Here is a 23,769-nt window from a genome sequence, read left to right on the forward strand (position 1 = left end):
CCTCACCAGGGCAGGTACAGGGGGACAATTGCTGTCCTGATGCTGCTGGCCGCACCATTGCTGATACAGGCCAGCATGCTAGTGTCCTTCTTGGCCACCTGGGCACACACTGGCTCATGTTGAGCCGCTGTCAACCAGCACCCCCAGGTCCTTTGCTGCTCCCTGGTTCCTTGCCCCTCTTTTCCCCCCAAAATGTGCTGCAGGCAATGTGGGAGCCCCTGAGGAGCCCACCTGCCTGGCTGCTCCAGGGCCGCACTCCCTGCACAGACATTTCAGCCACTTGGTACAAATCCACTTTCCAAACCCACCTGGAGCCCCACATATCACCTTACAGCACTACCCATGCACTCCAGCTTCCTCATCCACCTCAATACAAGGAAGAGCTTCTTTACAATGAGAGTGGCCAAGCACCAGAACAAGCTCCCCAGCAAGGTCATGGGCTCTCCCTCTCTGGAGACATTCAAAGCCACCTGGACACATTCCTGTGTCACCTGTGACCTTGCCATGGACAAGATGATCTCCAGAGGCCCCTTCCAACCCTAACTATTCTGTGACTCTGTAATTTGTATTGTGCTGCACCATGCCTGTACTGGGTGCCACAGCTGTCATCAGGGAGTTTTGGCAACTAAATTTGCATTTGTTGATAATTTGTCTTGTGCTTTTATCTCTAAAAACATGGACCATAAAATACTAAGGATAGATATTCATAAAATATTAAGGACAAATATCCCTGGCCAGAGTTACAACCTATCTGCACATCAGCAGTATCAGCTTTATGTCTATCGGTATAATTTTTATGCCTATGAACGTGTATTTAAAATGCAACAAGATATGTAAACATAAAAGCAGATTTCTCTGGAGATAATTCAAACTCTAGAGGCTGATTTAGTCTCAGTGTCTGCTTAGCATACAGTAAACCTTCTCTTTGGTATCAGTTCAAATACCCACGTGGGATTTCTGAGAATTCTTGGGAGAATGCTGACCACCTTCCTCGTTTAGTAGATACCTGACTGCCTTATCCAAGCACATCCCCTGCAACTACAAAGTTCTTTTGACAGAAAGGCACAGTGAAAAAAGCCTGCACTCCAAGGGAAGGGCACTGGCACTCAGGAATCACTAATCATAACACTCACACATTGGCCAGCCTGTCATTCCTGATAGAAATGCACCCAAAGGCCAGGATGGGGCTTCAGCAGATGTTGCCTGCAGAGTGCATTGTGTATGAAATAGTGAAATAGTTTACAAAGTGTCTGTTCCTGGTAAAAGCACCAAGGAAGAGTTTAGACTGACTTTTGGTTTTGCAACATCAGAATTCCTATATGTCATTCTTGCATTTAATTTCTGTGCAACATGAGAAAGTGAGCAAGTAGTTTTCATAGAATATCAATTAACTTTTTTTTTTACAAAAGTATTGAAAAATGTTGCTTTAGGGTACTACAGAACAGCTTGCAAACAAAAGTTGATTATATCCTGAATAGTATTGCTAATTCTAAAAATAATGTTTATGATCTTGAAAATATTAGCAATGATTGAAGTTACACTCTAACATGTTCAGCTGTTTAAAATACGTAGTTGCTCGAGACACATCTTCAGCGCTATATACCTAATTAAGTAGTGAATTAAAGTGCCTATTTATCACATCCTAAAAGTGCTGTTTTCAGTGCATTTTCTTTCATCTTTCCTCTATTGGGCATTTATTGGTTTTGACTCATTCCAGCATATTATAGCTATCAACACCTGTGCCCATTTAGGAATGAATTCCAGTACAAATCATAGTGAATTGAATAGACATCTCAAAGATGCATCACAATTGTTGCAATATATTTAGAAACTCAAACAAGGAAACAAACAAATTCTGTAAAAGTGATTTAAATAACAAATAACTTATCTTTATAAACAGCTTATCTCCTTGAGAACAAAGAATAAACAAGGCAACAAGAGCTGGGTTTTCTTCCATTATTAACTCAGATCACAATATGAATGGGTGAAATGTCAAGAATAATTGGAGAAAATGACAGTATAATCTTCAGCAAAAACATCTGATTTATTTAAATTGTAACTGTTTTTTTCTTAACCTTGCTATGCAAGGCAGCATAGAAAAACTTCTCATTTGGATCCATTTGGACATCTTCTACTGAAATGAATAAACCCTCTGCAATGCTATCAACCTTCTATACACCGGCCAACTGAAATGCCACCATGCACTGGACTGCAGATCACAGGAACTCGCTGTCCTTTGGCTGTAAGCACTTGGCAAAAGCAAGTTTTGGTCTTAACCTAAACAAACAGAACTTTCAAGTAAATTTCTGTAGATTACCATGGTTAATGTCCTGTAACAGATGCAGATCCATTCTGTGGTACTTTTGTACCCTTCATTTCCTGTATCTGTGCCTTTGCCTACCTTCAAAAATGTGGCATTGAAACTGTGTAGAAATTAAATTGGCACTTGTTCAACCCTGCTGCATTATTACTCTGCCAGCTAGTCAAAAGTGGCCTGTAACAGGAATAAAACAGGAATAAAGATGAGGGGTAAAATCAAACCACTCCAGATGTCTTCTCTGGCCTCTGATGGTATAACTGCACTGCTTTTAGAAATTTGGATGTGCTGAACCTTATGACGATGGATTTGTCCAAGAGTCTTTGGGTCTCTGCCAGAACCATTCTGAATTTTGGCAGAAGGAGGGCTGGGTTTACCTGACTACAAGACTCCAAGATACTCCCACCATGGGAATTATCTTTAGTTCCCAAACACAAAGACACTTTTGATATAGAATTGACCATTCAGCCTACTCAGCAAAAATTGATTTTGTGGGTAGTTTTCATCAACACAGTTTCCATCAAAAGTCATTTTCCTGGGATTATGTCAAGACACTTAGAGGTAGACTTGATACTAACCTCATTTATTTTGAGTCAGTCAAATATGCTGTTAAAAGTCTACATTGCTTATAAAGCCTTGGGTTAATAAAGCCACAAAAATGTTCCCAAAATTAGAGACTTACAGCCCTTTTCACTATCTGTTTACAGTTTGTATCTCAGTCAGCTCAAATAGCTCAATGTGTTAGAAATTCACTGCAGTATTTCAGCTACACAGTATCTCTCAGAATAGGAGTTCACAGCAAATAGATGTATATATAAATGTAGATATTACAAATTATGTTTAGAAGCTTAATATTATTATCTTTCAGGCAGGAGCACAATGCAGACATTCAAACATCGTGTTTCAAAGCACTGGCAGCTACTGCCAGGATCAGGAAGTCATTTTTCCACACAAGGCATTTCACAATTAGTTCAATGCCTTGTGGGTTTTGCCTTATCCTGAGTCAGCATTCCCCACAAGTTCTGACAAAATACGCCTGTGCTGTCTAAAATGTGCTAACCTGGACACTTGTCAGAAAGGCTGGAGAGTCTTAACTAGATAATGGAGAGACTTGGTTCCCTTTCCTTTTAAATGTAACTCCTTCTTTCAAAAAACAAAGAGAGAAACAAAAAACTACCAGAGAAGTATTACAACCCACAATTCCAGAAGTAATCATCAATTAATATTGCTTGTCTCAGTTTGTGCTATGAAATTCTGGTATCCATTTTGCCACTTGAAGTTATGCCAGAAAATTTTTGTGTCGTGGTTTAATAAACGAGGTGTAATAACAAAACACTGAGTACCTGATTGTTAGAGAATTTAGTTTCACTAAGATTTTCATGTCACTGATATGACAGAATATACTGACTTGGAAGGGATCCAGAGGATCATTAAGTCCAGTTCCAAATGCCTGACTTAATCTTTGAACCTACAAACACAGCTGACCTCTCTCCCTTCAGATATGAAATCTGGCCCAAAGTGCACATCAGAAACAGAATTAAAACTTTGTTTTTCTGAGTTTATGCTCACCTTCATGCTGAGAAATGAACCTTTCTAGCATGAAGGAACAACTACATATAGCATAACTCTAGTCTCATGATCACCAAAAAAAAAAAAACCTGGAACATGATTCAAAGTAAACAAATGCATTTTCTGAGGATTGGAAGGAAACAAAGAGGCTTGAAGAACTCTGCTTTTCCCCTACCTTCATTCCTTCTTCTTGCCTTATTAGCCAGTGTGGCATTAATGCTTTCTCATGATGTAACAGGGGTGCTAGTCATGAAGCTGAGCATCTTCCCCTTCGTCTCCCAGGTCAGAGGAGTTATATTTGACTTCAGTGGGAAAAACAGAGCTGGGACACCTCATCAAATCACTGCAACCCCTTTATATACCCATGTTGTTGACAAGTGGGGACTAAAACAGTCACTCCCTATAGCCTCCACAAGGCTCTCCACCACCAGTCATCCCTGATAGGAAAAGCAGACAGAATAGTGTTGCTGAGAAGGTGTGCTGTGAAAAAAGCATTCAGCTTAAGCCTCACTCTTAATATCTACCCAGCATGAAAACAAATTCTTTATTCATGACAGACACAGCAGCTTCCCAGATGTACAGTACTGGACACTTTTTTGTTGCTTTGAACAGATAGCAAAACCACGCTTGGCCAGGAGACAGAAAACATATTATAGTTAAGACAACACCAGTGCTCTGATTTTTTTTTTCACATTTGCAGTCAGATGTGGCAGCACAGGTTGTGTAACGAAAAAAAGCTTTTCCAGATGCATATGTAATCTCAGTAGAATTAATGAGTTTTCTCTTGCCTTGCAGCACGACCAGTTTAATAACTAGTATAACTCAGGTAAATCTCCTCTTCATTCCTGCTTTGTAAAACTCTTGTCAGCCTCATTTCTGTTTATAATTATAAAGTGAATAGTTGACAGCTATTAGTGGAAGAAAGGTGGTCTAGTACGTGGGAGAAATAACACTGAAGGACTGATGACAAGGAAATTCACAGAAAAGTTACCAAGCAAATCACCCATAGTATACTGGTTATGGGAATGAACTATTTTTGAACTTTGGAATCATCTCTGCTTTCTGATTACCTTTCTATTAACACAGACAACAGCTAACTAAACTCGACAGATGTTAAATTTGTGTATCTTTGATGTGATTTGTGGGCAGCCTGCCATTTTACCTACTGCCTATGCAGATTTTTGGAAAAAATATCAATAGCTTTCACACAGTCTCATGCAGCCTGGATAGTAAATGAACATTACTAGAACTCTCTCATAAGAAAAGATGGAAGGAAAATTATATATGCATTTAATTATTGAAGGGGTACTTTTAACAGGTATTTTAAAAGTCTGAAGTCCTCCAAGATGATAGAAAAATTTAGACGTAACAGCGGATTGATATAAATTCGATTCACTGATGTTCTAGGTAACCATTGCACTACTTTCGGAAACACTTCTTTTATTGTAACACACTACCTTCTTAATCAGATAATCAGAAATAAAGACCTTATGTATTGGAAGGGGACAGCTCTGTTTCTCCCTTTCCCTCACTGCCTTTCTTGCTCTCTCAAGCCATTTTACTAACTTACTATGTAAACAGATTTTTTTCTTTGCTATCCTTTAACTCTTTAGCTTTGCAAGCTACGAGGACATAAAATCTGGCCCCGTTGGTATTATCTTTATTAAATATGTAACATTTGTTAAAATTGCAGTAAGTTTTGAAAGGTTTAAGGCTATCACAAACAACAGCGTCGCCTCGATTGCACTGACCCACAGTGACTTAAAAGACTTTGTTTTCAACACAAATCTTTTGGTGGGCATCTCCACCAGCTGGCGTTTACAGCGGGCAAACGCTTTGATTCCTTTTGCATAACACCTAGCATATACAGCGTTTCCTACCCAGTCTTTCCAATCCCCGAAGAATGAGGATGTGCGGGAAAAGCCGAGCCAGCCCCTCCAACTCCACCCCCTCCGCTACCCGCACCCAGCCGAAGGGGCGGGCGGACCTGACAAATCAGCGCTCTCGGCCAGCGCGGCGCGTTCCCAGTGCCTGCCGGGACGTGTAGTTCAGAAGCGGGCAGCCACGCCAGGCAGGAGCCAGCGGGGCGGCCCCCGAGAACTACATTACCCAGCGTGCCTTGCGGGTGCGAGAGGGCGGTGTACGCGGGTTCGCGTAGTCGGGCAGTCAGCTGGGCGCGGAGCGGGCGGTCGGGCGGCGCGGGTGGCGGCGGCAGCGGCGCTCGGGGCTCGGTCGCTGGCTCAGGGGAGAAGGCGCCCTCTCCGCCATGGCCGAGACGATCGCAGACACCCGGCGGTTGATCAGCAAGCCGCAGAACCTCAACGACGCCTACGGGCCGCCCAGCAACTTCCTGGAGATAGACGTGGGCAACCCGCAGACGGTGGGGGTGGGCCGCGGCCGCTTCACCACCTACGAGATCCGCGTCAAGGTGAGGGAGCGCCGGCCCGGCCAGCCCGGGAGCCGGGTTGGCGCTGTCGGGCTCTCGTGCCGCCCGGGGCTGGCGGGTTGGCGGTGCCGGGCTCCGCCGCCGTGTCCTTCAGGACCCGTGTCAGGCTACTGCGGCGCGGGGCGCTGGGGGCGGCGGCAGAGCCGCAGTGCACTCTCCATCCTCGGCCTGGCGTGATAACTGTGACGGGCTCTCGGTAGCTGAGCGATATAGCTCGGTTCAGCTAACCAAAGGACAGTGTTCTTTCGGCTCTGCCGTGTAAAGCTCGCTCTCAGGCTGAAATATCGCCGTACTGTGAGCAATTGCTGGTCTGTCTCCAGGTAAATAGAGGAGAGAAAACTCTCCAGTCTCTGAGATGGAGTAATATGGGTGGATCTGCCCTGACGAGGAGGTCAAGTTCAGGATTCCAGCGGCCTCAAAAAAGTACATAGAGAAGTGAGCACTTGCGCTTAGATCAGAGCCAGCTGAAGTGATAAGGTGTGTGTGTATGGAGGAGGGGCTTCCTGGTTTTTTTGTACCTGAAATAAAATTGTAGTGCCTAATAAATAGGGCTGTTTTTCACGATGTGCTGCTGTCAAATACTTCTTCTTAATAACACTAGAATCCTTCCTAGCTTGAAGGGCTGTGTTTAGTAACTTGCCCCAAAGGTTTAAGCTTCAGAAAAGCTATGTGAAGTCATTACTGTGTTCTCTGGCCTTTCTAGTTTCATAAACAGGGCCCAGAGGAATGGTAAAAAAATGCAATGTCTGCAGCACAGTCCTTGCCTGTGTCTGGTAGGGCCTTGAGGCAGGGAACCCTTTTAGGTTTACATTGCTAGAAATAAACTGGGTTGAGAAAGTTGGATACTTACAGATGAGGGGGTTTTTTATAGTATGTAGTTGAGTCTGCTACCTTGTATAGCTTTGCACTGTTATAATTGAACTCTGTTATAATTTTGCATTGTTATATACGATTGAACCTGGTCAGTTGTTACAGTCAGTAATAAAGGATGAAGCTTCGTTGATTCTCTGCAGACATTCTCTGCAATATGTGTTCTTCACAGCAGAGAAGGATACAGGTGAGGGCTGCTGCTTCAGTCACTGAAATTCACCAGACAAGACTTAACCTTGTGTGAATTTTCTGGTTTTAAAGGTCTAAGTCGCCAGCTTTGTGTAACCTTACTTGAAAAAGAAAAATCACCTGAAATCTAAAGCTACTAGGGAGGATACTTCCTTATTTCTGATGCTTATAAACTGTCATGTTCAGTAGCTATTTCTGTGTTTCAGGATGTGTCTATAGGGCAGGAAGAATAAACTAACATGCTTGTAGCTTATGTTTGGCCTCCGTGTGAAGTCAAACTAGAACTTGCAGATTTGTGTTGCATTGCACTGCTCTTATCAGAACCCTAGCAATCCACTTAGAAGAAAGATGTAATTCTGTCTTGCTGGAAAGTATTTGCAACTGAATTCCTGATGACACTTCTTTCCATGAGACTGAGCATTTGGAATGGTTGGATCCAGGGAAGATGATCCAAAAGGGTCTTGGCCATGTTATGGCCTTGGGAATTATGTCAAACTTCCTGTGATTAAAAAAATAACAATTTTTTTAAATACTCAGCTGAAGTTCTTCATCAGGAAGGGAAGCAGAAAAACAGGTTTTGAGACAGATTAGTCTTAGCCCTCCTCGTGTTTGGGGTAGAAAATTCTGGATTCCTGTTGTAATGAAGACCAAGAATGATTTGAACAAATGTACACTGTGATAGTACTGTGACCTTCCTCTGGTCTTCCTCCCAGACTGACTTCTATGTAAACATTGCATCCTCCACCCTCCCTGCTTGCATCTGTGCATGCCAGTGTACAGGACTGTCTCTTTGATCATTCCCTTTCCAGCTGTGCACTGCCATACATAGTTCATAGCTACATGAACTTGGGAATTGTGTAAATTTGCATTTTATGTCTCTGTGTGCTGGAAGGCTACAGAGCAGGCAATACAAGTCATGCAGAATTATGTTCACTGTCTAAACTTGCATCAATTAACTGCTTCTCAGCAGAACATGGACCATGTCTTTAATAGGAATTTCAGCACAGAGGAAGAATTCAAACGTGGATTGCTGTGGTATTGTATTTGTGAAAGATAGGCCTAGTACCATAAGCTGCTTGTTGGAGTGTGGCTGACAATAGCCACCAGTGGCCTCTGTGGTTTGACAGGTGCCTGTGGTCACAGAAAGTAAGAAGATAGCAGCTGATGTGCAGTTTCCCTCAACAGTGCTGGTAGCAGCAGCAGAGCAAACCTGAGAAGACGGTGTGAGTTACCTGTATCATATCTGAAGGGCTGTGTCTTCAAGTAACACCAGCAGTAAAATGTTAAGCATGCAGAAATGGATGGCTTAATTGCTGCCAAATTCTGATGAAAGCTAAAGGACTGCAGCCTCATGTTACAGCTGGAGATTATTGTAAGCCAGAAACATTGTCAGAGAGGACACTGAAATTCAAGTTTGTGTTGAGACAATTACACTTGTACCATTGTCATGGTGTTTACAGACTCTGTAATTCTATCTTTGTCTGAATCTCAAAGCTTCACTTTTGGGTTTTTTTGGAAAGAACTTGCTAGCAGACTCTTGAAGTGATATCTCATAAAAAGTATATTGCAAAACATATGTGTGTTAAATGCAGAGTTTCCCCAAAACTTTCACTGGCAAGCTTTCTACTGGTACTGCAGTTGAAGCATATTTGTTGCCTGGAAAGCAGCATGTGGAACAACTTCATGCTTTAGTTCTTGTAATGCTGTACACATCAAGTTCTGGTGGAAGTCAGAAGGCCTGATGGGGAACTCTAAGGTTTTGGGTAGACTGCTCAGCAGTTCGCTACTGCATAAGGCAGTAATGTTTTGGAACTTAGGAAGGTTTGTCACAGTGAGTAGCTCTGTGCAGAGTGGCTGTGAGCTAGGGTAGTTGCATGGTGCTTTGACAAGCATTTAAGGAGACTTGAGAGGAATGCTGCAGATAGACCCTATGCAGCACTTCTAGCCAGGCAGCTTACTTCACAGATGGACAGTTGGCCAAAGTATTGACTTTTTGAGCCTGAGTCTGTGCATTAAATAACAGTCTGTTCTTGGCAAGATGGACAAGGTGATGACAGAAAGCTTTCTACTGTAGCAACCACTATAAGGCACACAGTGTGGCAATGTGCCACTACAGTACAGCCTAGCAATGAAAGTCAAATATCTTGCTTGGAAATAAGTGATAGAAAATGCCATCCTGCTGTGCTAAAATAGCAAATTTGCACAGGTCATATTTTTAACAGTGTACTTGAGAATTTGCTTTTCATCAGCAGCATCAGACAGAACATTTGTACCTTTCTGAGGTGTTCTTTGTGTGTGAAGGCTTAGGGTGAGTTAGACTGGGAACAGTGCAGCAGGGTATAAAGCTCTAAGTGCTTTGTCTAGTGAAATAAAACTTGATAAAGTACTTATTTCATCTGAAGGTATCTAGATGATCACAATATAGTGATTGTGCAGCATTTAATACTAGCATAATCAACTAGACTGCCTGCTAAAGGAATACAGTAAATTACTTAATTGCCCTTTCCTCTTGAGGAAAAATGTGAACCAAAAGTCAAGTTCTCAGTGTAAATACCCCTGCATGCTGTTTCTTGTAAGTCTTCATTAGTTCTTCTTATTATTAAACCTTTTCAGGGTGGGCTTGTTCAAGTCAACACTCTTGAATGAGAGCATGGAAATACCTTTACTATTTATTAACTAAAAGTCAGTTCTCTCTCTGAATTCCAGGAAGCGAACAGCAAATTACAATTATCATATTAGCATTCTACAGCATGTGTTAGTCCTCAGTCCAATTCCAGGTATCATTTGTCTTCTACTCTAGTTGAGACATATTTTTCTTGATAAGTGGGTCAAAAGGAAGGTCTTTGCTCAAGCAGATTCTGTGCAATAGCTTCAGTTGTTAAATCCTTTAAGGAGACAAGACTTAAGCTTTACAAGCTGGCTGATCCAGTGGCTGGTGTCACATGTCACAGCCATACACCATGTAAAGGCAGTGCCATAGGAGATGAGCACTTTGGTTAGAATACTGTCAGCAAAGCATATGGATATCCAGGAACTTGCTACATTTTGGGAAATATCCCTTTGGCAACCCTGAGAATAGCTCAGTTAGTTAGAGCATGTTGCTAAATAACACCAGGCTTGTGGATTCAAGCCCTATATGGGCTGTTCACTTAAGAGTTGGACTTCATGATTTTTGTGGATCCCTTCGAACTCAGAATATTCAGTGATCTGGAAATAAACTGTTAACACTATTTCATCTGGTTTTGTTTCTGTAGAAGTAAAACTTCTGCACTGCCCATTTCAGTTGGGTTTGTCACCTAGACTGAAAGGTTAAATTATCTGCTTATGGTTAGTGAGAACTTGCAGAGAAATCATTGATATTCAAACTGACAGAAGTATAATAAAATACCTGTTAGAGGAGCTATTAGTCCAAATAGTTAAAGAATTCTTTTTTTGTCAAACTAAAGCCAAACTAAAAGCCTTTGTCATCTTAGCTCTGTTCTTTAATGTTCAATGGCCTCTTGTTTCTAATCAGTATTACTAAATTTGGCACCAAAGTATTCCTTTGCTTTTTGGTATTCCATAGTGCAGTTGCTTGTCTTGTGGGAATGTCTTGCTGTGCTTCCATTGTGAAATGCAATGGTTGGGTGTCACCAGTATTCTTTAGGGCACCAGTCAGGTTTCCTGTATCTTCTGAGAAAGACTTCTGTGGACCTGCAGAGGTGCTTGACTGTGTAGGTCCAGTGTGGGGAAGGAAATGAATACACAGGCTGTGAAGTGCTTGCAGTATTAAGAATAGTATTGGTTTCAAGGAATTGGGGAAGTTTAACTGAGTACTGCTGAACTCAAGTTGCTTTTGAAAGTCCTGTCTCTCCTTAACCAATTTTTTCAAGACCTAGTTTGGGTACCATATTTACATTTCAGCATGTTTATAGTGGTCTGACTTGTGATTCATTGACTGAAGTCTGATCTGCTGTGATCAAGTCAGAGTAAGACAGAAAATGAACTGAAAGTCAAACTTGTTCAGAAAGCACTTACCTTGTGCCATGTTTTGCAAAGTGGTGCTCTTGAATATGTTTTTGAAATGTTTTGTCCTTGAACAGTTCCAGATGTCCTGTCCTTCATGTTTTGCAGGGTTTGAAGCTGCAGATTCTTCCCCCACCACTAAAAGAATCAAATGTGCCATTCCTGTAGTTGTCTTCAGCATTATACAGTTTAGTAGTTGAAGCTTGTGGAGGAGTCATGACTAAACACTGACTCAGTGAATCTGTGTTTATGGATGCATAATCAGCAGTAATTCTCTATTTCTCTACTACCACAAATCTTGCATAACACTGCAAGCCTGCTCTAACTGTAGTAAATTATGCTTTTAAAATATTCTAGATACTGCTACCAGTTAGGTATTCTCAGACTCCTCTACAAAGAATAAAAATGCACTGAATTCAGGTGACTGTTTTTCTGTTCTACAGCCTGATTACTGCATCCTCACAAACATTAGCTGTTCCTTCAAGCAGTAATTCAGAAAAAGATAAGTAGAAGGCTAAGAATTTCCAAGGGCACTGATAAGGGAGACGGAGAAGTAGAATGGCTTGGATGAAAGAAATTTCCAAAGCAAGGAAAGTGGATTTACTCTTGAGCAGCTGGGGTTTTTTTCTGTACAGTTTTGTAATTAAACTAGGTTTAAGAGGCTGGTCCAAAGGTACTGAACTAGTTTAGCATTGATACCTGTTACTGTGTAAGTAAAATAACCAAGTCTTTGAATAGTGCTTCTGTTAATATATTCATTTAACCAATGACTTGCACTCCTTTTATTTTAGTGCATACAGTGCAGGCCTTGATTGTCATGTTTTAGGATTGCACTCTAGTATAGTGCAGAACAGATCAAATCAAATGGAACAATGACTAATCTTTATAGGACAGATGGCTGTAGTCCAGGTAGGCATGTGATGCCAGGGAGTTTTGATACATGTTTATTTTTAGATGGCTTGCTGAAAAAGTGTCAGCTTGAACTTTAGAGCAGTCTGGTCTCTGCTGCTTCTCATCTGGGGAAACAAATGATTCAGCAGAGGCTTATGTCTTCTAACAATAAGGGAAGTATTTTATTTAAAGTTTCTTCACTTGGTAAAGCAATGCAAGTTGCACTACTGGAGGCTGTTTTAACAAGTGCATAATCCAAATACCCTGTGGAGCTGTAACACTGAGTAAAGGGTCTGAAGTTGCTATTGTTGCTCTAACTTCTAACATAAAAAGGATGGAGAAGCTCTAACCTTCTAGTCAAGGTATAAAACAGGTGTTTTACCAACAGATCCATAAAATGTTCCTTCTATGGCTATTTCTTAAGAATCCAATTCAAAATCTATGTTGTGCCCCAGAAGATTCTCCCATATGACAGTATAGTTTGTATTGGCCACAAAGCCTATTTGAAAGTATAACTGTAAGCTAGTGTATAGCAGTTTTATTCCAAAATCCAGAAGAAAATGAAGCTATATATTCAGTGGTTTAGATCCACCTCTAGACCTGGAAATAAAGCTTTAGAGATTATTTCTGTAGGCCTAAGCTGTAGCACCCTCTGAGTGTTAAGATATGCTGCAGATTAATGAACAGGAGTTGGAAGCCTTTCTATAGCTTTTAGTGGCTACTTAGGAATGTTGTGTTACTGCTCCAGTAAAACTGGAAATATGAAGAGAATTTTTTGCTACTTAGTAGACCCATCTTTAGGCTAGTTAACTTACTGCTTTCTTTTCTTGTGTATTTGAAGTATAGGGATGCTATACAGTCTCTAGCTCACAAAGCATATCAAAGGTTTAGTTTTTGATAAAAAATTAGCAACTTCAGTAATTCACTGAAATTTTTTTATCCCCATTTGACTGTAGGTGATAGATGTCAGAAATTACGTTAAAGCATCAACTTAATGTGATCCCTTTTCAGCCATTCCTAATGAGGAATGAGTAAGAACATTACAGTAGGTCAAATTAGAGCCATATGGCAGTTACACCTTGAATTGTGTAAAAGTAGCAAGCCTTTCTCTTTCAGATGAATATTTGGTACTTCACAGGAGGATTTGACTTGCTAACCCTGATCTATTTACTAGTTCTGTCTGGGTGTTGTAAAAGTCTTTGACCAAATATGTCCTCAAAGCAGGCTCCAGTTTTTATTTTTGGCTTCTGAGCATGAAGCCTGAAGAATAAAGAATCATTAAGCAATCTCTGTTTCTCGACTCACCCTATTTAGAGTCTTAACTGTGACATACCATAATTCAGCTGTTTATGATGTTGAACTTGTTCAGGTGATGATAGATGCTTTTTGGCAAAAATATGGGCATCCCTATGCTCATTTTTCAGAGAGCAACTCTGGACTCAAAGCACTGGATTTGGCAAAGGTTATGATAATCTCTGTCATTATGTTGCTATTAGGATTTCACTGTCTTAGTCTTCAGGGTAAAAAACGTCCTGGTTCCATAGCTCCAGTACTGCAGAGTGGAAAGCTTGAAAGTTCTTGGTATGGTTTAAATCAGCATTTTTTAAAACTTCCATGGTCAGATTTTTCAGTGTTCTCTTTATTTTTATTTTATATTATATACCTTCAGTAGATCTGGACACCAAATGGAGAAAAGGGGAGCTAGAACTCTGTTTTGATTAAAAGGATTGAAACTTAGAAAAATAACAGTCTCTTGTCTGACATTTTGCAGTGGGGAAGGAACTTTTCTGCAGTAATATACCCAGCAAAAATCTAAAGTTCTAGAAACTGAAGTTTAAAGCATGTTTTCCTTCTTTCTTGCTTTTTATAATTGTAGGAAATTGAGAGGTAGCTGCTTATGTTGAGTCGGGAAGGAAACAAACCACTGGCCAGATTTCTGCAAAAACAGTGGACTGCTGGAGCCAGTTTCTTGTACTAAATGACAGCAGGCTCTTATGTTAAGAAAATTATAATACTTTTTTTTTTAATCCACCCTGAATGCTATTTACTGTGATACCCCAGAGCTCCCTTTGACTGTAAATGTAGTCAAAGGGTGTAGGCTCTTAACAAATATTGCAGCTTACATGAGACAGTCAAGATGCTTGAATTTAGCTTCTGAGAGTCAAAGCCACAAACTTTTATCAAAAGTGAGCTGTGTGCTTTCTTTCACTCTATTATAATGGAAATAGAGTTCTCTCAAGGCTACCATAATCTACTTGAAAAGATGACATCAAAGTAGGTGTTGTGGCAACAGTGCAGCTTTATTCTCAGTCTGTTAGGAGTGGAAGATACGGGCAATGTTATGAGTGTTGTGGTGGCAGATGAAGAAATTAACCCAATTTTCCTCAAACTATGCCAAACAGCAAGATCTGGGGAGTTTGCTATTGTGGGGATGGACTGGGCTGCAGTGTCATACAATCTTGTGGAGTGTCAGCAGGGTCTTTGAAGGAACCCAAATGCTATTTGCATTTGATTTATGTCTGCAAACAATTTTTTAGGAGCAAGTGTGACTATTTGCAAGACTTTTCCGCTCAGTGGACAAGCTAGTCTAAAAACTAAGACTTAAAAATACTTAGAATTATTTTATTAATTTAAACTAATTATAAACAAATTACTGTAGTTTTCCTCCTGTATTTAAGGTAATTTTTTTACCAGAATAGCTGTATTTGGATGACTGTCTGAAACTGAATGGACAGTAATGACTACTAATCAAACTACTTGCATTCTGCTTGTGAAATTCTCTTCACTTGCAAACATAAACAATTTTTGTAGCTTCAAACTGGTTATAGCTTGGGGAGTGATTGTATTAAGAGCTGGAAGACTGTTATCTGGTTATTTAAGCCACTGGTTTAGGATTGTCATTTGCTTCTGAGGTGAACTGGGAATATCCTGAATTTAGAGTCTGTCTCAAAGTTGAATGTTACAGTAACATAAATGAAGCTGAAGAAACATGCTTACTGTGAACACAGATTTTGCCCTGAAGTCTGTTAGTAAGGAACAGTGCTTCTCATTTCTAGTTTGTCAAGCACTAGCCAAATGACTGTAGAAAGTTTGTTTGGCATCTGAGTGGACAAATGCAGGAGTGACTTAAGGATCTGAGTTTATCACCTGTTGTTTAATTATGTAATGTAACTTGGCACCAATTTTGACATTATTTTGGTGTACTGTCTGGCCATTAACTGCCCCAGCAGAATACAGGCTGCTTGACAGTTGCCAGAGAAAGCCTAATGGTGTCTACATACAGTCTAATAAAGAGACAGTGCTACACAAAATCTGTCTTGACTTTCTATGGCTTTGGATTTTGGGCTGTGTATGACTTCTGCAGAACTGGTTTGTTTGTCCTCCTACAACAGTGCTTTATCTGCAATTCTGACTAGTGACTTATAGTTGCCTAACATCTTGGGTGATGCTTAGTCATTTCAGATTGAGAGCTTGCATTCAAACTGCTAGGCAGCACGATTTTGGACTAGGAAGCTGTTGATTTTTTTTTTTTCAATAAATGTCATAATTATTACACTGCTGAAGAAAAAATTGCTGCAGAAATTGTGCTGAAATTATTACAGGAATGAACTGTGCTCCAGGGGCTGCTCCATGTTTCATGCTGTCATGAGTTTTGTGATAGTAGACTTAGCAGCTCAGCAGGCCAGAAGGTTGACACTATAATGCTGAATGAGCATAGGCAGAAATGCTCATAAAAATGAAACTAGCCTGACTTAAAGTTTTGTGCCTTACTCTTCTCTCTGTTCTAGCAGACAACCAAAGCACAGGAAGTGCTTAGAATAGCTGGTGGCACCTTAGTGACTGAACAAGGATAACTCAAGATAAAATGTCAAGCAGAGAATAACATTTTTGATAGCCTGACTTGTCTTGAAATGACAATTTAATAGAAAATGAAAGTTTCTGTTGACTCTTCAGGATTGTCTCCTTCAACCAAATTATTGTCCAATGAAAGCCCATGCTTCAGGAGGCATCTGGCTTGCTTAATGGAAACTCTGTCCATGGGAGATGGAGGTGGTAGGGTGTGCAGAAGCCTATCCTACTGAAGCAAAGGGTGGTTTGCTCAAACAGGGCAATAATCCTTAGTGACAAAGGCCCATACAGTAACTTCAGATGTGAATATAGCCTGAATTAAAAAATATCTAAGATGTAAATAGGTTAAGCAGTATAAAACAGGACTTTCAAATTACATTTTTAAATAGATCCTTCCTAACAGCTGCTTACCTTAGGAACACTGTTCTTTCAGTACTTACTTCTAGAGGAAGGAGACTTGCTGCAGTTTCTGAGTTTAAAGAAACATGAGGTTTAGAAATTTATCTCAGTAGATAGCTCTAGTGCATATCCAGACCAGGCAAACATGTGCTTTGTTTTTGAATATAGTTGTCAAGTTGTGATTTGTAAGACACTTAATTTAGTCTATGCCTTTTGACATACTTTACAATCTGAATATTTATAGTACTTATGAACAAAATTTGAGAAGATTTTTCAATTCACAAGGAAAGCAAAGAACTCTCTCCTTTTCTCCAACTTGCTAGCTGGGCTAGCATGTCAAATGTTGAAAAGGGAATGTAGAAGGTAAAGTGAGCTCAACTGGCACTTTTACCCCCACATTGTACTTGTAAGCCTGATATGTTATTTAGAGATTAACTTTATAGACTTCATGCCTAGAAGCATGAAAAGAGTTCCTGAAGACCTGGGAACTTACATTTTTTAGCTGCTTTTATCCAGTTCTAATCCCTTTTTCAGTAACTTGAGAGGAGAAATGAATATTTTCTGCAGGTGAGAACCTATATGTTAAATATTTTAAAGGACTTTCTACCTGAGACACTGACAAAGAATTGATGTTGTACTGTGTAATGGTGAACTTGGTTTAAAAAACAGTAGCTGAAATCAGAGGGAAATAATCCAGTACTTAACTTCTGGGAATCTCCTTCATGCATTCTGGGGAACTTAGCTACATTCACTCTTGACTATAGTATTCTTACTATAGACACAAGAGTGTTTATTTATAAAGCCTGACTTCTGACATAAGTTTTAAATGCAATTTTATTATTAGTTGCTAGCACAATCAACAATATTTTACCCGGGAAAGAGAACTTTTAGCAGTAACATACCGTAACAAAATAATTGTTCTATACTTTATGACTTGTAAATTATGAGCATTGCATCATGTGAAAATACACAACTAATTTATCAAGTAATTTTTGTGTGATATCAAGTATTTTTGTGTGATATCAATACTTATCAAGTATTTTTGTGTGACAGCCAGTACTGACTGGCAGAAATACAATGACCCATAGTCATGGACCTGCCTAGTGCAATATCTGCAATTAAACTTATTTTGAGCAGCCAAAAGTATTCCCTAGTGATAGCTTAAGCATATCATGCTTATCATGCTACAAATGATATTGTACAGGGGTATCTACTCAAACAGTGGCCAGATCCTGAGTTAGGTGGCCTACAAGATAAAAACCAAAACAACAAAGAGTAAAAGGCAGTAGCTAAGAATGACTACTGTGCATCTGCTATCAGGAAAGCTGGAGGTAACTTTAGTCCCAAGTGAGCATCAGCTTCCTAGGGTGCTCCTCAAGAGGCTTCTTTAAAAGTAACAAAGACTGTTATTGAATTTGCAGTCTGACACCAGTAGTCATTCTTTTAGGAGGTCATAACTCCTAGAAACAATTTTTTAGTGTTCTAGCCAGGATGCCATTAGGAGAGGATTCTCTCCGTGTCTACTTTTAAAACAATGTGCGAGTTGGATTGCAGAAGTGGGATAACACTGCACCCCAAGAATGAACAGAAGTAATGGAGGTTCTCACACAAGTTAGTATAAGGACTTCTAGCAGGGTGCCTGTGTATTTAACATGGTCTTGTGCTGGATTATAACCTGCTCCCATATGATGTCCCTTTCAAGGGTGTTAGGTTTGGGTGCTGCCTCCTAGTCTTGTTCAGCAAAGCTCTCCCTAATCATGCTCTGCTTGGTTTAACTCTAGTCAGTCTGATCTCCTCAGCACTGAATGTTGTAATGCATCTCAACCTTATGGCTTCTCTGGAGCTACCCAAACTTGGTAGCATGTGCTATCAAAGCTTTATCAGTTGGATGGATTCGCTGTAAAACTTACAGGTTTTGCTTTTGAAGATGTTGGAGGCCATGTTGTATCAGGGAGTAGAAAAGTACAGGAAGTTTGGTTAATGTCCTGTGCTGGTATCTGAAACATTCCTTTGAATGCAGTAAGAGAAACTTGAGTGGAATAAGAATTTCTTTCCCCTTCCCTCCCCACCTCCAATTTTGTATATTTTGGGAATCCAGCTCCCAAGACAGTAAGAATAGCAGATGCTTCTGCAACCTTAGAAACATCTCCAGTGGCCAGCAAATCAGATCTTCTGTTTGGTGGTATGATCACAAAGTACCAGTAATTGAGATACCATATAAATGAGGCTCATAGCAATGCAGTTTGACACACAGCTTATTTACCTAGCTTAGAGCCTTATCTCTATTTGTGTATCTTGAATGTTTCTCAGTACTGCTGTTGTTGCTTAAATGGAGCTACTGTATAACTTAACAGCTTGGTTCTTTCTTCTGCTTATCAAAACTTCCAATTTGTCTAATCAATAGTTTGTGTTCTTGTTTTCAGACAAATCTACCTATCTTCAAACTGAAAGAATCTACAGTCAGAAGAAGATATAGTGACTTTGAATGGCTAAGGAATGAACTAGAAAGAGAAAGCAAGGTGGGTAAAGTGAAAACTAAATACAACTCTTCATAGACAGTCATGATGCTGAAATGTTTTCATTATGTTATAAAGCATGTATCATATAAAGCAGATACTGTGGTTGAAAATGCCCAGAAATAAACCAGTGTATCAGTCTTTTTATCAAGCCTCAGTGCTGCAATGCCAGAGGATTTTTGTTTTAATAGTTTTGAGTTAATTCAGAGATAAACTACTTGATTTCAGCTTACCCGTGTGGGCAAGTACTGTTCTTCTCTGCTTATATTGTATTACTTCAGTAGGAATGTGACTGGTGAGTTGAGTCTTCTGGGAGGAAGAAGTGGATGAACTTGCTTATAGGCTGCACTTAAGGACACTTCTGTAAATCTTTCAGGTTGTGGTACCACCTCTACCAGGAAAAGCTCTTCTCCGCCAGCTCCCCTTCCGAGGAGATGATGGTATATTTGACGATTCCTTTATAGAGGAAAGGAAGCAGGCTCTTGAACAATTCATAAACAAGTAAGTGTTGGATCTAGTTATTTAGAGACAAAGCTGGAGCTCAGCCCTAGAAAATTGAAGTTAAGCTACTAATCCTCCTAAGGATGGTAACTGCACTAGGTTCAGAATATTGACTTCCACATAATTTTGCAGTAGGATGTACTGACATTACTCATCCCATGTTTAGTTTGGATATCTTAGTGCTTACCTGAACAGCTGAAATGACTGTTAGTGTTGTTGTTAGTTTATGCAAATTGCACTAAAATTATAGTGTTCAAAAAAATTCTTCTTTATAATTTCTGGAAAGATACCTTCCAACTGGTGGACAGTAAAGCTTACAGTGGACTTACTGCAATTTACTTTGATTGCAGATGTGAGGTATTATAAGTTTGTATGATGATGCATATTTTATCTAATCATCTTGAGAATCTTTCTGAAGATTCTGAAGTAAAAACACTAGTCGAGGTATGCACACAGAGTTTGAAATAGTCACTTTGGATTTTGTCCCTGCCTTTCAAAGGGTGAGCAGAAATTATAGTAACATAGTCTTATAATTTTTTTTCCACCATCTGACACTACTAACCACTGGCTGTACACTGACCTGAGTAGCTGGTTTAATCTCTTTAACAGTGTAGATTCAAACAGGGGGTAAGGAGTGTTGTCAGTCAACCAGCTCTTCTGGTTAACGCTGTTCAGACCAACTGCATTTGGGACTGCTCCCTCAGGGAGTTCAAGCCTGTCAGTTCCCCTGGCATTCTAAACTCGTTCAATAGTAATGCTGTTTAACAGGAACAGAGGATGCCTGTGAGGAGCCAGAACTTAAGAAAATGTATTTTTCAGTTACTGTTAGTTCAGACATGTGTCTTGGAGGTGCAAGTGACTAGTTGATTAAAACAGACTGTCCTGTCCAAGTACATGTGACCATATGAAATCTCTGAAATTTTTCTTCACATAGTTGCTTCTTGACTCATTTTAGAATGGTTCTGAACTGGCAAAATACTTCAGACTGCTCTTTTTGCTGTTCAGAGACAAGTGCAATGAACTTCCAAGACATCCCGTAGTAAGATGGAATGTGTTTGGGTTTTTTTCATGCTGTAAAATCAAGACAGTCATGACTGAAAGTACAACCTTTATCCATGCAGACTTGGAACTCTATCTTAAGTGGAGAAAAAGTGCATTTATTGAAAGGTTTGTATGCTGAGTCTAGCAATACGCATGGAAGAGGACTATTGTTGTTCTGAAGCAGCTGATGTGAAACAGTAACCTTACCCTGACTCTGAAAAACTCTGTATAGCTGAAGAAATGGAATGGCCAGTTTATCAGTATCCATTTTTCAGTCCTACTGCAAGTAATAAATAGATTTTCTGGAAGTGTAAAACTTCTCGGTTAATTTTTCTTCCTTTAAAACATAAACAGAGATTAATGTAGGTATTAATGTAGTGGCAGAGTTGAGTACATCTGGAATAAATCTTTCCAGGCACAAATCATAGCAATTTAACTCATCAATGTATTCTAATGGCATGACCAACTCATTAGGTAAATATTACTAAAGTTTTGAACCATGTCAAAGCTTTAAGGCTTCTACCAAGTACTGTGGGTACTAGTGAACTTATACCTGAAGGTCTTTGCATAGTACATTCATGTCATTGCATAATCAAAGCTAATCTTTGCTTCTAGAATTAAAGAGTCCCTCAGATAACCGATACCACTGGAACAAAAAAAAAAACTTGGTACGCTGATGCTGGTTCTGAATATTCAAGAGTGTGAGATGGGTTTTATTGAGAAGCTTTGTCCCCCTAGATGTAAAATCTGAGTCACAACAGTGCAGCTTGAATCAGCTCTCTTGGGTCACTTTGCTGGCACCACCATTGATACTACATGCAGTGACATTCACAAGGGTGCTTATGTCTCAACACTCTTGTCTGCCTCGACCTGACTTTGAGATACGTGAAAATTCATGAAGTAGCAGGCACTATGTGTAAAGGTCACCTTGGTGAAAACTATTGAGGGAAAGCCAATACAGAGTGAGGTATTCCTATGAAACCAAGAGCTGAATCAGAGATCAGATCTAGTTTTGCAATTCAGCCACCAATTTTCAAGCCTTCCTGAAAAGAAGAAGGAATTTGCTGTTGCCTCATCCTCTCCTATATATCTTTGCCTTGAGGTTTAACATCAGTAACTTGATTCTGATGGGTTAAGAAACTCAAACTATTTACTCTAGATTGTCATCCTTGTGAACTAGTGCTTGAGACTGCTGGCCTTTTTCTAGAATCTGGCAATATGGACACATTTTTATAAAATCTCTTGAAATAATCCATCAATGTAGAATAGGAGAGCTCAGCTTCCTCATTATAGGTCACCCTCAATGACAGGTGAGTAGTGACAAGTGAGCGTGTTCTGTGGTGAAATAAGCACTAATAGATAAATTGTAAGAAGGTGCACAGAAGTGCATGGAAGTGGTGATGAACCATTAGAGCTGAATATGTATTGCATGTGTTCAACCAGATGCCTTCCATTATGGGTAGAATTGTTCTGACAGATATGGAGGCCACGAGGTTTACACAAGCTGCTCTTGGGGTACTGAGGGGTTTTCTCTCCTAAAGGAAGAAGTCTGTCTTGATTGACCAACTGGATGTAGTTTTTTTTCAAACCCATCTGTATTAGGTATTTGTGCCCATAAATGATGAACTTTCAGCTATCTGATTCTTTTGGATTTTTGCCTACACAGGAGTCTACATGGCATTTTAAAGGTTCAAGGGCAGTGCTTTTTGATTTTCTTCCAAGTGAGTGTCTCTTGATTCAATTTCAGCTCCTTTACTGTTACAAGGATGGTTTTTCAGCTTAAATTAAATCTACAGTAGAGATGCTGCTGTCTCCTAGAAAAGGCAAGCTCTGTTTCTTGTGTTTGCAAGCTACCACATGTGCAATGAGCAGAAGGGCCAGTAATCCCTGGCTGTGTGCAGTGCTGTCCATACAGGCCAGGACACTGGTTAGGGTCCAGTCTCTGTCTGGAGCAGTGCCTGAGCCTTCGGAAAGCCTTCGCACCCCCTGCTGGAGCCAGGCTTCTGTTCTGCCACAACGAGCTGCTGCTCAGTGACACTGAAAATGGAGGGGATAAGTGGCCTTTAAAAGGGTATCCCATGGCAAAGGTGTTAAGACCTTTGAAAAAAAAATCCCCCTGCCTTTCTTACCTCTGTATTTCCTGATGCTAGAATGAGCACTTACTTGGATAGTCTCATCAATTACAGGTGACAGATGATGTAACATGCTTCCAAGGGATCAGAGGTAGCTCAGGGTTCCTATGGACTAACTTCATCTGGGGAAGCCTGATAAGTCTTGCTACTAGACAGCATTCTAATTGCCAACAGTGAAGTGAAAGTAGGATCTGTGTCCAAGTGCAGAACAACAGGTTATTGGTACAAAACCTTGATCTGCAGGATAGCTGCAAGTAGGCTCAATTGGTTAATACTAATGCTTGGTTTTTTTCTCTGCAGGGTTGCAGGCCACCCATTGGCACAGAACGAGCGTTGTCTTCACATGTTCTTACAAGATGAAGTAATAGATAAAAACTACACACCCTCCAAAATAAGACATACTTGAATTTTAAAAACATCTCCTCATATATATTAGTGGTTCTTATGCTTGGTTTTAAGAGGTTGTAGTTTGTCTTAGCATGCTGAGGATGAACAGGCACGAAGTCTTCACTAACACCAGTACACTGCTTGGTCTTTGCATATGCTTTATAGCATTTAAGAACTCACTTGTCTTATAGCTAAATCCTTCTGAATCTTTGATTTAAGAGTATTATACTATGAAACCACCCATCCCTTGCAATGTCTCACAAACCTTTCCACTATTATTTGCAATGAATTAACAATGTTTACTGACTTGGCCTTACTTGAACTTTCACAACTGTAGTGTCACATGTTCACTTGTATTTGACTAAACTGCTATGCTGTTTCTGAGGTAGTCACCTGTCTGAATGTCTGTAGAAAGACTGCTTTATTTCTGATATCCTGTATGAGAAACACTTATGCAATTGTCTTCAAGCTTGTAAAACACTTTATATTGAAGTAATGAGGGAATTATCTTTATATTCTGTAAGAGGAAAAATTGAATTTATATACTAAAGTAACTTGTCTAAAGTTTTGAAATAAAAGTGAAAATGCACTTCAAATGTTTTGTCACTCTTGACCTTGAGTGTGGAGTGTCTCATGCTTTCTCAGGAGGAGGGGCTT

The 23,769-nt window shown here is 40.0% G+C and overlaps 1 protein-coding gene across 1 annotated transcript; it reads left to right on the forward strand.

The window, feature by feature from the left end:
- The first annotated feature begins 6,030 nt into the window (after nt 1–6,030).
- SNX3 (sorting nexin 3) lies at nt 6,031–23,708 on the forward strand. The gene is made up of 4 exons (XM_021553831.3): nt 6,031–6,314; nt 18,959–19,054; nt 19,428–19,552; nt 23,026–23,708. Exons 1-4 carry the CDS (start codon nt 6,153–6,155, stop codon nt 23,129–23,131), a joined length of 489 nt encoding a protein of 162 aa, XP_021409506.1. The 5' UTR covers nt 6,031–6,152; the 3' UTR covers nt 23,132–23,708.
- The last annotated feature ends 61 nt before the right edge of the window (nt 23,709–23,769 follow it).

The sequence above is a fragment of the Lonchura striata genome, chromosome 3 (assembly GCF_046129695.1).
Source record: "Lonchura striata isolate bLonStr1 chromosome 3, bLonStr1.mat, whole genome shotgun sequence".
Taxonomy (NCBI): Eukaryota; Metazoa; Chordata; class Aves; order Passeriformes; family Estrildidae; genus Lonchura; species Lonchura striata.

Excerpts from the sequence above, each read along its gene's own strand:
- SNX3 (XM_021553831.3), top strand. The coding sequence starts at position 6,153 with ATGGCCGAGACGATCGCAGACACCCGGCGGTTGATCAGCAAGCCGCAG. Across the intron at positions 19,055-19,427 it reads AACTAGAAAGAGAAAGCAAG|GTTGTGGTACCACCTCTACC; the intron begins GTGGGTAAAGTG and ends TAAATCTTTCAG. Across the intron at positions 19,553-23,025 it reads CTTGAACAATTCATAAACAA|GGTTGCAGGCCACCCATTGG; the intron begins GTAAGTGTTGGA and ends TTTTCTCTGCAG.